We start from the raw sequence: 14,363 nt of genomic DNA, 5'->3' as shown, positions 1-14,363 counted from the left end.
ACCCTCCTTTCCAAAACCCATCAGCCTTGATTGTTGGGGAATCCATTCCCCATTCATGTCTCCGTCTCCTTCTGATCACTGTCTCGGGCAGGAAAAAAGAGGCGGAGGGAGAGAGAAGCAACGTACCAAGGCCGGTGACTTATTTGGGTCTCAGAATGACGCCACACCAGGAACATGCCCTAAATCTGGCGTTTGTGACAGTTGAGAGAATAACGTTGTCTTTTTGCCTCAGACAGCTCGGGGGAGGGTTTCTGTCCACTGAAGGAACGTTGTTAGAACACTGGGAAAGTCAACTCTCACCTTGGTCTCTATTTTCCAGGAGGAAAATGTCTGTTTCTAGAAATGAACCTAAGAAGAAAGAGATCCGAGAGGCCCAGGGAGAAACCAACCTGCCGCCTGGGGCAGAAGTGCAGTCTGCCTGCTCCCCGCCTCTTCTCGTGCCCTGCATGGTGCCACCCGACGCCAGGGCTTCCCCAGCCACAAAGCACCCCAGGGACATGGTTCACAGCACGTCTCTGGGACCAGCACCTGAACGGAGAGCCACTCCCTTCAGCTGGAGGCTGGAGGCGGCCTCAGACACGTGCTGGCCATCAGGGTTAGCCACGGCCCCGGCAGAAATCAGAGGAACTAGCTGGTCCCCAGGAGAGGCAAGTACCAGCCCACAGGTCCAGGCAAAGGGGACAGCGGAACTCCTACCGTCCCCGCCAGCGCCCCCAGACAGGAGGTCCTGTCACTGTTCTTCAGACATATGGATTTCTCGTGAGTCATCTGTCCCCAGAGAGTTGTGGAAACAAATGGACTTGACCAACTCGGAAGGTAAGATTTAGAGCAAGGAGCATAGAATCTTCATAAAGACTCGGGCCACGTCGCTCATGAGCAGTCCCGGCTGGCGCACCCAGAGCCCCCCTTCCCCTGTCTGTCATCCTCCCCTGGACTACCACCGCCCCTGCACAGGGGACCTGAGCCCCACCCCGTTCCAGGCCACGCTCCTCACGCTGATCTGAGACCATCGCGCTCAGGGAGCTAGGACTTCAAAGAGTAATCACCATGTAATGGACAGTGTTCCCATCTCGCGATAAATCTCCCGGTGGGGACCCAGAGGACTGGCCGTGGGACCACAGAGCCGATGTCCCTGAACTTGAGGACATAGTGTATCACATAATTAAGAGGACTCTCCCACAGAAGAATGTGTCACCGTCTCCCCAAAAGACCAGTCTCAACTACCTTGTAATGCAAGGCTTGGAAATCACTTCCTGCGGTCCCAGGGCTGTTAAATCATGTCGGTTAGTTCCTCCACCCATGTCCCACTCTCTGGCTCATAGACAACTTCACTGCAGCCTAATGTACCCCGCAACCGCAGGGACAGCCGAAAGCACCAACATAAAGAAATGAAGGAAAGAGCATCTGAGCTCCTGTGTGCCCTGGACATGCACAGAGACAGGCATGCGCTCTCAGGCTCTGCAGAAAACGGGGATCATCCGCTGGGGAGACAGCCCTGGGCTCCAGGCACGCTAGGCTGAGGCTGTGCCTCGATCAGGTCTCTGAGCAGCGTCCTGAATGGGGCACACTCATGACCGCGAGCCCTCACCAACGTGCATTGAAGACTGAGAATTGTCCTTCATTGTGCATTAAAGCACACCCTGCACACGTGAGTGGCAGGTCGGGCTTCTGTGACTGGTGGAAGAGGAAATATTCTTGCTCTCTTGAAATCCACCGGTCATTTCTAGTCTCTACCCGTCCCCACGGATGCAGAGCAGACACGCAAAGTGGTGCTGAGATGGGCTAGTGGTGCAGAAGCCAAGCTAGTCTGTTTGCTTGTTTCTGTCAGGGAGGGGACCCGGCAAGCTGAGTCGGAGAAGAATACCATCTGGAGGGAGAGGAGCGAGGCTTTGCTCTTAGCTCTGAGCACCAAAGTGACGGAGGGAAAGCAGACAACAGGCCACCGCCGTGAAGAACCGGGTCTTGACGGGGTTGCCACGAGCCAGTACTTAGAAGACCGCAGCGAGGGACGTGCCTGGGGCATATTCCTCGGTGACACGGATGCTGTGATGGTGAAGAGAATCCTTCATGAATGACAGAGTAATAACTCCTTTCTCTCCATAGGACACAGATCGTGAAACTAAGAGAGACACTGCCTTGACGTGCATGAGCCTCTGGATAAATATGCTCCAGAAGCCAAGAAGACAGCAACATGACAGGTGAAAAGCGCCCCCTTTAGCAGAAAAGGAAAGCTGGAGAGAGGTACTAACACCCCCAAATCGTCCTTCTCACGACTGCGGCAGCCCTGGAGGTGGTCTGCTGGCAACATAACCTCAGCAAGGGCTCGCCTGGTGCATGAGATAAGACGCGACCCGCATTGTTTCTGGAAAGTGTGTGAATGCATATTACAAGTAAATACAAGGTCACACTAATACTGATGTTAAGTGTAGCCAGAATAAGATGTGGTCCAGAGACACCCTGCTTCTTGCTAATAGCAGTCCTAGGGCGGGATGAGGTCAGTCTGTGGATTCCATTCCCAAAGGCGGGCAGAAGTCTAGGAATCTCTCTTCAAATGCAACTCTTCGCTCCGACCGCTGTCAAAACACCTTCCCCGGGCCTCCGATCTCTGCATGCAGGCACCCACCCCCTCGGTCCAGGCTCAGGCCCATGCACCGCCCTCCTTCCAGCATGCGTGGGACCCAGGAACACGCCACCCTGGAGTCAAGCTCCACCTCCTCTCAGCATGGATGCCACAGGGGGAAGACTTGCTCTCATGCCCCGGAAATGTCCCATGCCGGTCCCCATTCCCAAGGACAAAAACGCAGGGAGAGGCGGACATTGCTGCAGCTTCATGCACACACAGCGGAGGTGACAACCACACCCACAGAGCTCCGCTCGGCCCAGCCATGCAAACCAGCCCCTCCCCTCGGCAGGCCCTCGGGTCACCTGGCCAGTCCCACCTCCCTTCTCTCTCTTCCTCCCACTTCCCGCCAACAGGTGTGTCCGGATAAATGCTGGGACTGACGAATCAAGGCAGGACTGCAGACTCAGTCCAGCCTGGGTCCGCATCCTGGCTCCGCTATTTTGAAGCCCCGTGTTTGAACACCGGTGTTCTCCTCCGCACGTGGGACTATCAGAACGCTTCGCGGGAACCGTGTAGATTAGAGAAGTTAACTTGCTCGAAGCCCCGAGCCAAGTCCCTGGCTGGTGTAGGTGCTCAGCACGTGTACGTTGCTGTCCCCTGTCACCCCCAAGGACACTGTATAAAAGAAGGGAGGGCTTGGGATACCCTGAGTGGCCAGTGCAAGTCGAAGTGTGAAGGGCTCCCCACAAGATTCTGCCTACGTGGACGAACCCACAGCCTTACTCGCTTCCGGAAGCTCCCGGCCCCCTGTCGGACACGAAACCTCCCTGCCAAGTAGACGGGCTGGGCCACGGCCACCTGGTCCTCCCTCTGCAGTGGCCGTTCTCCCGATCATTTCTTGCTTTGGACTCAGAATCTCCAGATCTGACTTGTTTCAGGAAGATTTTCGCCACGCCATGAGAGCCCTCCTTGGCTAAAGCAGATGAACCAAAATACACTATATTCTTTAGGACACTCAAGTGCTTTGACCTTTCTGTCTAAAACTGTGCACACACGCACACCACACACACACACACACAGCATACCACAACCACTCCACCAAACACTTTTCTCTTCTCTGATTTATTTTTCTTCTAAGCATCTATTATTCTCAAACAGATTATATAGTCTATCTTTATTTTCCATCTCTCTTATTAAGGGCAGAGATCTCTGTCTGTTTCATTCATTTGTCTCTCTTAGCACCAAGACGAGTTCATGGTACACAGAGTGAGTGACTGTGCCAACTGACCAGGGAAAGTATCAGTTTATGTTATAGTATCTACTTACTTATTAATAGCCTCCCTTTTCGTGCTCAGAGGTGTCCAAGTTTAGACAATCAAATACAGAGTTGTTTAGTAATACATGTTTGTTTAATTTCATTGATAAAATGAACTAATTTGATGCTTGAATTAAACCTGTCAGCCCCTGAAACCCAGAGGTTTACCCTGGTGTGAAAGAAATGCACGTGATGTTTTAAAAGCGCGAGAAGAGACTGGTGATCAATCTCTTGTAATGGTCCTGTTTTCAGAATCCTCCAGAGGCTAGCAAGCTCGCTCCCTCCGATCAGCTCTGGCAGCTGGCACTGAGCAATCCTCACCTCCAATGCTGTTATCGGCCACAGTGCCAAGAGGAGGTGCCTGCAAAAACGTGATCCTGAGACCTGGGAGGCTCTGTTTAATCTCCCTCCCTGACCCAGCCACGAGGGACATGAACACGCCTGGAGAAACACCAAGCACCGCTCCGGGCCCGCAGCATCAGGACCGTATCGTGTACGGGACACCCGGGGCTGCAGAACGAGCTCCCGCACACGCGGTCAGCGTTCGGAGACAGCACCTCGCCTCTGGGAAAGCATCTCAGATGGCAAGCAGGACCCGGGTCTTCCCAGTCTGGGCGGGATTCCTAAGGCTGGACGGGTACAGGTTGTATTTCCATGATCCCAAGTGGGCCGCTCCCAACCCAGAAGGAAAGCGCCCCCAAGCTAGCAGTGAACGGGCGCCATCTAATTCGGTCTGATGGTCGAGACAAGACAGATGGCCCTTCAGCGACTCCACAGTGTGTCCTCATCCATGCCAGACCGTGGAAACTAACCTGGGAAAGGAAAAAGCCTTCCCCCCAAATACTCAGTGGGAAGGGCTCAGAGCTCTGTCCTGAACGTCACATTTCTTAGACCAAGCCGCAGCTGAGGTCCGCAGGGAGACCTGTCTCCTCGGACGCGTGTGCCTGCGGGGTAGTCATAGTTCCTCAAAGGGAGTCTACGCATCCGATGCTGAAGGCCACAGCCCTGAAATGCAAGAAAGCAGCCCGAACACGGTCCATGCAGAGCCTCCGGCCTCCACACACACAGGCCTGGACAGCAGCCTCGGCAGCCATACGACCTCTGGCGGCTCTCCCAGATGTGCACCAGATGTAAGCCCCTCCGCCCACCATGCTTTCTCCACGAGACACCCCAAGCACATCGATGGCCTTTGCAGGACACTTCCGTGGGAGTGAAGTGGCGCCCCGATGGTGAAGGAGAGCTGAGAGCAGCCCCAGCCTTGGACGCCCCTCTCCGAAGCTTGCAAGCGGTCAGTCGGTGTGGGGACGGCCCGGCCCAGCCCCTCGGCCCCAGACACAAACCCAGACTCACTGTGGAAGCCGCCGGTGCCGCCAGCCTCTGCCGCTGCCAGGACACGCAGACCGGGCCGTTCCGGCGTGGCCCTTCCTGACCGTGAACGCGGGGGGGAGCAGGTGGGAGAGAGAAGAACGGGGTGAAGGCAGAGGAAGGAAGCATGGATGGAGAGAAGGAGGAAGGGTAGCGGTGTGTCCTCCCCTGAGTGGCGTGTCTCCCCTGGCCACAGCCTCCAGACACTCTCTCAGACCACTACGGGGAAAGGCTGACCACATCGACCCCGTCCAAGGCCCGCATGGGGCGCCCACCCGGAGAAGCTGCCCACGGCTTGCCAACGCACCATCGCACTGTCCTGGTACACGGCACCCGGCCGTCTTCCTTTGTGCCCACCAAGATCGACTGCTGCCCTCCAAGGGCTCAGCTCGCTCCCTCCAGCCCCTCCCAGTCCACCGCCACCGCCAACGGAACTGGATTCCCTCTAGAATTTCCGCCCCCGCAGGTCAGAGAAATAGCACCTTCTCCAAAGCTTCTGAGGGAGCCTGTGTCCTTCTTGTCCTCAGTGGGAAAAATCGCTAAATTGACCGCCAGGGCTGCTGCCCAGATGCCCTTCCCTGCCGCCGCTCCAGTTTGGAAGCAGGCGAGCTGGCCAGACGCCCCCTGTGCAGGGGAGCCTCGGCATACGACCCCTGACCCCTCAGGAAAACCCCACTGCCCTCCAAGGCCTCCTGAGAGTCGGAGGAGGGACCCGCGGCAACTGAGCGGTGACGGTGCCCAGGCCCGCCCGGCGGGCAGCTGTGCTGGGAAGAACAGTTGGCCCGCGCGGCAGCCCGGAGCCGGGGCGGCACGGACGCCCCGAAGGACAGGCGAGCGATGCAGCGCACACCGCGGGGGGGACCCACGCGGGGTGCCCGGGACACGTGCGAAGACAATGGAAGGGGTTGCTGGGTTTACAAGGAGGGAAATGAAAGAAGGAACAGATGGGAAGTTGGGAAGAGAAGATGTTAAGAATCACGTCCCGCTCCGGGAAGACATTACATTGAAGCCCTCACCCCCAGCACCTCAAATGTGACTGGAAAGGGAGAAGGGTCTTTACAGAGGGAGTTGACGTAAACTAGGTCATATGGGTGGTTTCTAACCCAGTATGACGGTGTCCTTCAAAGAATAGGACCTTTGGACACAGGCACCCACGGAGGGACGACCATGTGAGGGCACAGGGAGGAGACAGCATCTGCAGCCGCGGACAGAGGCCCCAGAGCGCAGACTTCCAGCCCCCACACCGGTACGTTTCTGTCTTTCAGCCACCAACCTGGTGCGCGCCGCTGCTCCAGCAGCCGGAGCAAATGCACGCAGGTCCACGGGGGGTGGAGATGAGCAGACGCCACTGTGGCAGGGGCCCAGGCCTGCAGGGGTGGAACTGAGAGCTGCTCGCGGGAGGGGCAGGAAGGAGAGTGACACGCACAGGGGCCCGTGGGAGGCTCCTCTACAAGCAGGAGGGACGGCCCATCCGGGACATGGGGACAAAGGCTGAGACCGGTCTGAGCAGTGCGCAGAGCTGGGCAGGTCCTGCTGACAAGCAAAGAACAAGCGGTACCGGGTGGGGTGAAGAGACCCGCGGGGTGTGGGAGGGACTGCCCTTGGGGGACCCTCCCAAGAGAGGGGCCCTGGAGGAGGGGCGTCTGCTTGAGAGGCGGGAGGTGGTCGCGCTGAGTTTCACCTGCGTGTCAGCGGCCAGTGAACTCTCCAGGGAGATTACCGATGGAGAAGCCACAGAGAAGAGGGGCAGAGGCTAAAACCCAAATTCCAACCGCGCCCACAGAGAGCCAGCGGGTGATACCAGCGCCCTGTGCGAGGTCCCGAGCAGATGTCAGATGGCGGTGCCTTCATGGGACACAAGAGGAACGGAGAGATGGGAAGAGCTGAATGGCCGCAATTGCAGAGCAAGGCATTTACTGAGCAAGGAACCGGATGCTCTGCGGCGGGGGTGCGGAGGTGGGCGAAGACGGGCGTGAACAGTCCCGTCAAGCGACAGCTCGGAAGAGGGCTGCGCTTCAGAGGAAAGGCGTTGGAATTTTGCTGGGAAGAGATCATCCGTGACCCCGAAATCGCAGCGTCAGTGAAGTGGGAAGACCAGAAGCCCCCAAATTAAGACAGCAGCTGCTAACTCCCCCTTTCCGGGAGACAGAGGGGAATAGGAAGGGGCAGGAATGTCAAATGAAGATTTTTCTTTAATATAGAAGAAATCGTAGATTTTTTTTTTAAATCCTCACCCAAGGACATTTTTTCGATATTTTGTTCAGATAAGAGTGGGGGGGGGGGTGGAGAGAGAGAGAAACATCAATGTAAAAGGGACACATCGAGTGGCTGCCACCCACACGACCAACCAGGGCCGGGGACAAACTGCAACCGAGGTACGTGCCCTTAGCGGGAACCGAACCCGGGTCTCTCTGGACCGCAGGTGGACGCTCTAACCGCTGAGCCAAACCGGCCAGGGCAGGAATCATAGATTTTTGAAGAGAAGGGCTTCAAGGTCTCCGAGCGAGACAAACGCCGTGGCTGGCCGGGGAGCTCACGGCAGGGCCGGTGGAGCACGGCCAGGTGTGCGGGAGGAGAGAGAGGACCGGACCTGTCCACCGGCAGACCAGGCGGGGCGGGTCCGGCCTGGCGTCTCAGAGCACCCCAGGAACGTGCTCGTCACAGGTCCTCACGCCCCTGCTCCCCTCTGGGCCTACCTGAGCACTGGCTCTTACACAGTTGACTCTTAGGATCTCAGGATCGAGAAAAAAGCAAAATGCTGAGGTCATCGGCGCCAAGCTAGCCCCAATGCTCCGAACTGAACTTAGCCAGCTTTTCTGGGAAACCGCCGGGTAGTCCGTTCCGTTCCACGGGACACAGGCCGCTGCCTAGGGCTCTGTGCTGCCCCAGCCTGCGGTTTAATCCCGCCAGCCTGAGTCAGGAAGGGGCGTGTCGCCAGACCGAAGGACAACCCCCCGCCGTGTCTCTAGGTTGAAACCCAGTTTTGCGATTTCTGACTGTCCCAAACTGCACAGCTCTGGAGCGTCACCCCAGATCAGCCATTCACCAAGGGGTGCACCTGTCTCTCTTTTTCTTTCATCAAACAGACCTTTGTGAAATGCCTACCTGACGCGGTGCTCGGCACGCGGATGCGTGGTTGGTGAAATACACTTTCCGAAATCCCCGGCGACTGTGGACAAATACGTGCCAACAGATGTTCTTGAGAACACACTGGGCAATGAACACGTGAAACAACTCACTCTCTACAACACATCTACAGGTACCAGCTTCCTTTACCTCCAGCCACTACCTCCCTGCCCCTCGCACCCCTCCCTCCCTCTTCGGGGTCACTGATCTGTACCCCGCTTTGGGGCTACACTGGGCTCAAATCACCTTGCTGCTGATTGCTTTACTCTCACCCTAGAGACCCCACACTCCCTGAGCTGGGGTCCCCTTGCTTGCTATGATGGCCAGCCTTGTCGCCCCCCACTGTTTGCCTCCTTTGCCTCCAGTGTCTCTGCCTCAGAGCCCAGCTAGAAAAAGATCATGAAACGGGCTGGCTGTAGGCTCACACTCCCAACTCCGAGGTGCACCTGACCTCACGGGGACTGTGCTACCCTGGTGCACTCCGTCAACATTCTACTCCCGAGGGACCGCGCACGCCTTATTAAGAATCAGAACACTGAACCCAGCTGTGCCCTCACTGTCTGTGCACGTGGGGGGTACTGACGGGCCTCTGAGCCTTGGTCCACTCGTCTGCACACAGGAATAATAACACCAGCCTGGTCGACCTCACAAGTATTCTGACAATGCTAGGGATGCCCTGGACCTGTGAGGTGGAAGCCCAGAGTGCTCGTCTTGACGCCACCCCTAATTAATGAACTTGACAAACACCTGCTTTCTCTCTCCCGGGTTCAGGGTCTTCCATCTTTCAAATAAGTGGGTTTGAGGAGAGAATCCCCAAGCTCATTTCCAGCCAGGATTTCACAAGTTTGCCGGTGTAGATGCCTTGCGCAAATTCCATTCGAGCATTTATCAAGGACTCTCTCGAAATATTCTTGAACAGAAGAGGTCAATGGGCATAAGAGAAGAGCTCACTTGGGTTGAGCCATCACCATGGGATGACTACATTCAAAGAAGGCTGATAACTGGATCGCCATCTGAGTGGGATCAGACTCCAGCAATGAAACCAAGTCCTGGGCTAGTCAACGTTTTCCCCAACTTAGAAACGTGCTTGAAGTCATTGCCGACACATGGATAAAATCTGCCGATGGCACAGAGCTGTATATAGCCCTCAAAAAAAAAAAAAAAAAATCTTGGCAGAGTGGAACAGGAAACAAGTCCACCAAGAACAAAGTATCGTGCTATTCACGAGTTCTTTAAGAATAAAGAAAACTCTGCAAGTGAAGCGTGAGGGAAAGGCCAGGAGAAGATAAGTCGGGCTATTGGGATACTAGTCTCATCTACATAAACTTGGGCACATCGAGTAACTTAGCTTCAGTAACGCAGGCTCACCTTCCTCGTACACGGTCCTTCGACACAGGTACAGAGGTACGTCCAGTAAACTCACACCTGTGCCTTATTAGAATCCCTCCACTGTTAGGAGCTAAGGTCGGACCTTGACTAAATGGACCCAGGGTAATCCCGGAACTGAGAACACTGTCTGGGATGGGGTACATCCCCCCAATCCACGTGTACCCATGGGGCACATTGCCAGGTGATCACTACATGCTTTGTCACCGACTCTAAATGTAGCGACCGGGTCTCCCCATCACTCCCCTCTGGCCAACCACCGCCAGCCGTTCAGAACTGGTACCTGAGGTCTACTTGCCATATAAATACTTGGTATCAAGGCAATTTGATTTATAAGCAACCAAAGGAGACATTTTTTTTTAGGGATAATGGCAGTTCAGTGACGTGGAAAGCATTGGGACTCTAATAATAAAGTGACTCATCAGTGTGTGGACACGAAGAAAATGCAGTTGGTCTCCTTACGATCAGGACGGAGTGGATGAGAACATGGATGGGTATCCAAGCTTGACAGGTTTCCAGACCATCACAGCCAAACTGGGCCCTGACTGACACAGATGAAGAAAGAACAAATCTTTCAGAAGCGGCGCTGGTCACAGGGGCCTGAGCAAAAGGGTCATCATGGAAATGGATGCTAGCAATGGTTGGCCCTGTCCTGGCTTGGGTCAGGAGAGAGAGGAAGGTTCAGTAAAAAGATCTAGAGTGTTTCTGAACCTACTGGGAAGCCAAGGAAGCCCATTACCAGACGGACAGCACCGTCTTTCTTAGCCAGGCGGCACGGACTGTCGGATTCACCTGAACCGGCCGAGGGTGAGCGGGCGCCCACGCAGGCTGGCTTGCTGCTCTGATTGCACAGCCTCTGATTCATCTGTTTCCCTGGGCACAGGACTGAAGAGTCCTTCCGGCGCTAACTCCAGTCTCATGGGTGGTTTCACTGGGAGATATTCTCCCAGGCCTCATTACGGAGAAGTCTGGGCCTTTGCTAGGGCATCAGAGCCAGGGGCTTCCCCTTAGCTGACACCATTGAGTCTCCGGAGCACCTGCCCAGAGTCCCCACACACTGACCACTGGTGTCTGGCAAGTGAAGACCATGAGGATCCACTTAGAAAGGCCTGTGCCAGTGGGTACATTACTCCTTACTCACTATAAACATCTGACACGAGATCAGATATGTTTTCAATAAGTCATTCTATTAAGCACTTTTTATGTAAAAAAAAAAAATCACTGTGATAAAACCAGAACGGATCCCTTTGCGTATGCTGAAGAAAGCTACAGGACATGCACATACCCAAATGACTCCACACCATGAGTGAATGAATAAATAAATAAACACGAAGATTGGGAAGTTGGGGGTGGACCCACTGGGTAAGGAAGTGGCCGATTTCAAGAACAACCTGGGCCACAAATCAAAGCTGCACCCTGACTGTGGGAGCCGGAGAGCGTCACTCAGTGGGGGGGGGGGGGGCAAGGTTGTCATGGAAACTGGCGGGTGGCAGAGATGGCAAGCTGACCTCCCCTGCCAATCCACTTGGGACCTTGACGAACTTGATTAATTTTTGCAGAATATACACGATCATTTACTAAGCAGACTATACTGGTGGTAATGGTGGTGATAAAACCAACAGCGCCCAAGCCAATAGTTCCCAAAGCTCGCGCATATCCGTTGTCTCCTGTTCTATACGATGATGAGCGGTGACCATCAGGCCGCATGTGATACGAGAGAGAGAGAAGGGAGAATGAACTTCAGCCAGCCTTGTCTCTGTCCCCAAGCTCAGGGCACGTGGCCATAAACACTTCCTCTGGACTGAGAAGGGGGAACCTGGAACAGGCTCTAATTCTGAAGACATTTGTCGAATGCAGAGTTCATGGTCTGCAGTTAGCCGATGGTTGTGATACCACTATAATAACCTGGTTATTGATTAAAAGGAAAAAGAGCAAAGGGAAGCCTGGCTGGTGTGGCTCAGTGGTTGAGCATCGACCCACGCACCAAGAGGTCGCCAGTTCGATTCCCGGTCAGGACACATGCCCAGGTTGTGGGCTCGATCCCCAGTGGGGGGCATGCAGGAGGCGGCCAGTCGATGTTCTCTCTCATCGATGTTTCCATCTCTCTCCCTCTCCCTGCCTCTGTCTCTCAAGTCAATAAAGAAAGAAACGCGCGCACATACACACACACACACACACACACACACACACAGGCATGCCATTTGTGCCAGGAGGCTGCAGTGTAACCTTCTCCAGGCCTGTTCCCTGCAGGCCACTGGAAAAAGAGACTGGACAGCAGACACATGCCCAGTGAAGTCTGCATGAAACAGGGGCTGCACTTGCCTGCCAGTCACACCCAGGAACAAGTCATGGGCCAGAACACGCGTGGCCACTGCAAGCACAGGAAGGTTTGATATGTGAGCTCCTACACAAAGGAGTTCCCTTCCATTTTTTTGTTGTTGTTGTTGCTCTCTCCTGATACTTGGGCCCGACTCCTGGCTTGTAGGGGCTCTCACGCCCCCACACTCGCCCACATGGCCCACAGCCACCTGGACCCCCCCACACACGATGGACTGATGGACTGTGACCAGCCTGATGCTACACCAGACTCAGCCCCGCCACAGAAGGGAAACTCTGGACACTGGCTCTGCTTCTAGCTCTACCGAATCCACAGCTGCACCTTCCCCAGGACTGGCTGAAGGGAAATGGGACTTCAGAGACTGAGGGCTACAACTCCAGGCAAAGAAAAATCACTCATTCTCCCCTGCCAGTCCTAGAAAATTAATTTTTCGAGATCTTGTAAGAACCTGATCCCCAGCACCCAGTGGGGAAAGGGATCCCCCACTTCCACCCGTGGGTAAGCTCCTCCCGACCACCTTCTAGCACTATCTCTTTGCTCCTGGGCTTTGAACAGACCAACTCGAACGTGAGTGACTTTGTTTTTTATTTCGCCAAGTTCTCTTGAGTGGGCTCTTCTCCCTTTTCATTTTTTTTTTTCATCCTCACCCGAGGACATTTTTCCATTTTTTTGTTCAGGTAGAGTGGGAGGGAGAGAGAGGAACAGAGAGAGAGAGAGAGAAACATCGATGGGAAAGGAACACATCGAGTGGCTGCCACCCGCATGACCGACCAGGGCCGGGGACAAACTGCAACCAAGGTACATGCCCTTAGCGGGAACCGAACCCGGGTCTCTCAGGACCGCAGGCCGACGCTCTAACCGCTGAGCCAAACCGGCCAGGGCTCCCTTTTCATTTTAGTATCCAGCACCAAAGACCATCAGGGGAGATACCCTGGCTTGCAACTTAAAATTGTTTAAAATTTCTTATATATAATTTCTACCTTATTTACTTACCTAGAATAATAATTACCATCTACCGAGTGCCTACTAGGTAGCAGGCAATTTGCATACATTATCTGATTTAATCTGTATGGAAAAAAAAAAAATTGTTCTCATTTTTTTTTCCAGATGAGGATCTAAGACTTAGAGAATTTGAGAAAATGTCTTGAGGTCACGTAGCTTATAAACAGAAGTTTAGCTTCAAACCCTATCTACCTGCCTCCAGAATGAGTGGGTGTTCTGGCCACTCTCTCGGGCTCGTCCCCTCCCCAGGAACAGAAACTGTGATTAAATTCTCAGTTTCAGATGCTATCCTCTCCCAATCCTCTGCCTCCTCCTGCTCCTCCTGTTTAGACACAGACAGAACAAGGACTTGGGCTTGGAGGATTAGGAAAGAAATACAATTCCCTACCAGGGGGAAGCTGGGGGAACATGCTGTTCTCTTCACATGCAAATATCTTAATTACAGCTGGAAAAGAAGATATTTGTATGGAAATTTATGTATCTTTGTAGGTTATAGATTCGGTTTGCCTCCCCAAAATAGATAAATAAATAAAGGCCCTTTGCATTTGAGGAGCCCAAACAGGGTGGGCTGTAGCACAGGCACTGTGGGGGCTGAAGCTGGGCTGCCCTCCTCACCCTCCACAGCAGCCCGGAAGGAGCCCCTCAACATGCCAGTTGGTGGCCTCCAGCTGGCCCCGCCTCCTCTCCTTCCTTGAGGATGAGCCCCAGGATACGCATGTCTCGAGTTCTTGACACTTTCCCATGGGGCATCTCCCTGTTTTTCTTTCCCAGCATCTTCCTCCGTGGAGATGAGGCTGACTGTGACGACGGTATCCATCCCACTGCCTGCCCCGTCATCCTTGCCAAAAGTAAACCAGAGGTCAAAGTGTCAGGGAGATGGCCTCACCTTTCAGAGACCACCGGGGACTGCCCTCAGAAAGAGGGTATGGTGTTTTGGCAGGACAAGGGACAAGGACGTTGTTGTGCCATTGTCTCCCTAGCAGTGAAGATACAGCCCATGAACAAACATACAGCCAGTCACCTATGAAATGCACAAGGCACCCTGGTCTTGTTGAGCTTCCTTGGCATTTCCCTGCTCCCGTGTCTGCCTCACAATATCAATCCTACTTATATCTCCACTAAGGACAGAGGATGAAACAGACTTACCTTGCAGCAGGTGGGACTCTGGCTAGACATAACTGAGAACTTCCCACTTCGAAGGGGTGTGACCAATTAGAAGGGAAAAGACAAATCTCTCACTGGTAACAGCTTCTCTTTGTCCCAGTGGG

General features: G+C 54.4%; 1 protein-coding gene across 1 annotated transcript in view; it reads right to left on the bottom strand.

The window, feature by feature from the left end:
* NTRK3 (neurotrophic receptor tyrosine kinase 3) overlaps nucleotides 1-14,363 on the bottom strand; it is a 315,656-nt gene that overhangs the window by 19,361 nt on the left and 281,932 nt on the right. The window contains exon 17 of the mRNA XM_036278049.1: nucleotides 5,229-5,303. Within this exon, the coding sequence (XP_036133942.1) occupies nucleotides 5,229-5,303 (75 nt within the window). The remainder of the gene's footprint in view (nucleotides 1-5,228; nucleotides 5,304-14,363) is intronic.

This window comes from Molossus molossus, unplaced genomic scaffold (genome assembly GCF_014108415.1).
Source record: "Molossus molossus isolate mMolMol1 unplaced genomic scaffold, mMolMol1.p scaffold_m16_p_24, whole genome shotgun sequence".
Classification (NCBI taxonomy): Eukaryota; Metazoa; Chordata; class Mammalia; order Chiroptera; family Molossidae; genus Molossus; species Molossus molossus.
This window is presented reverse-complemented; position numbering and strand designations above follow the sequence as displayed.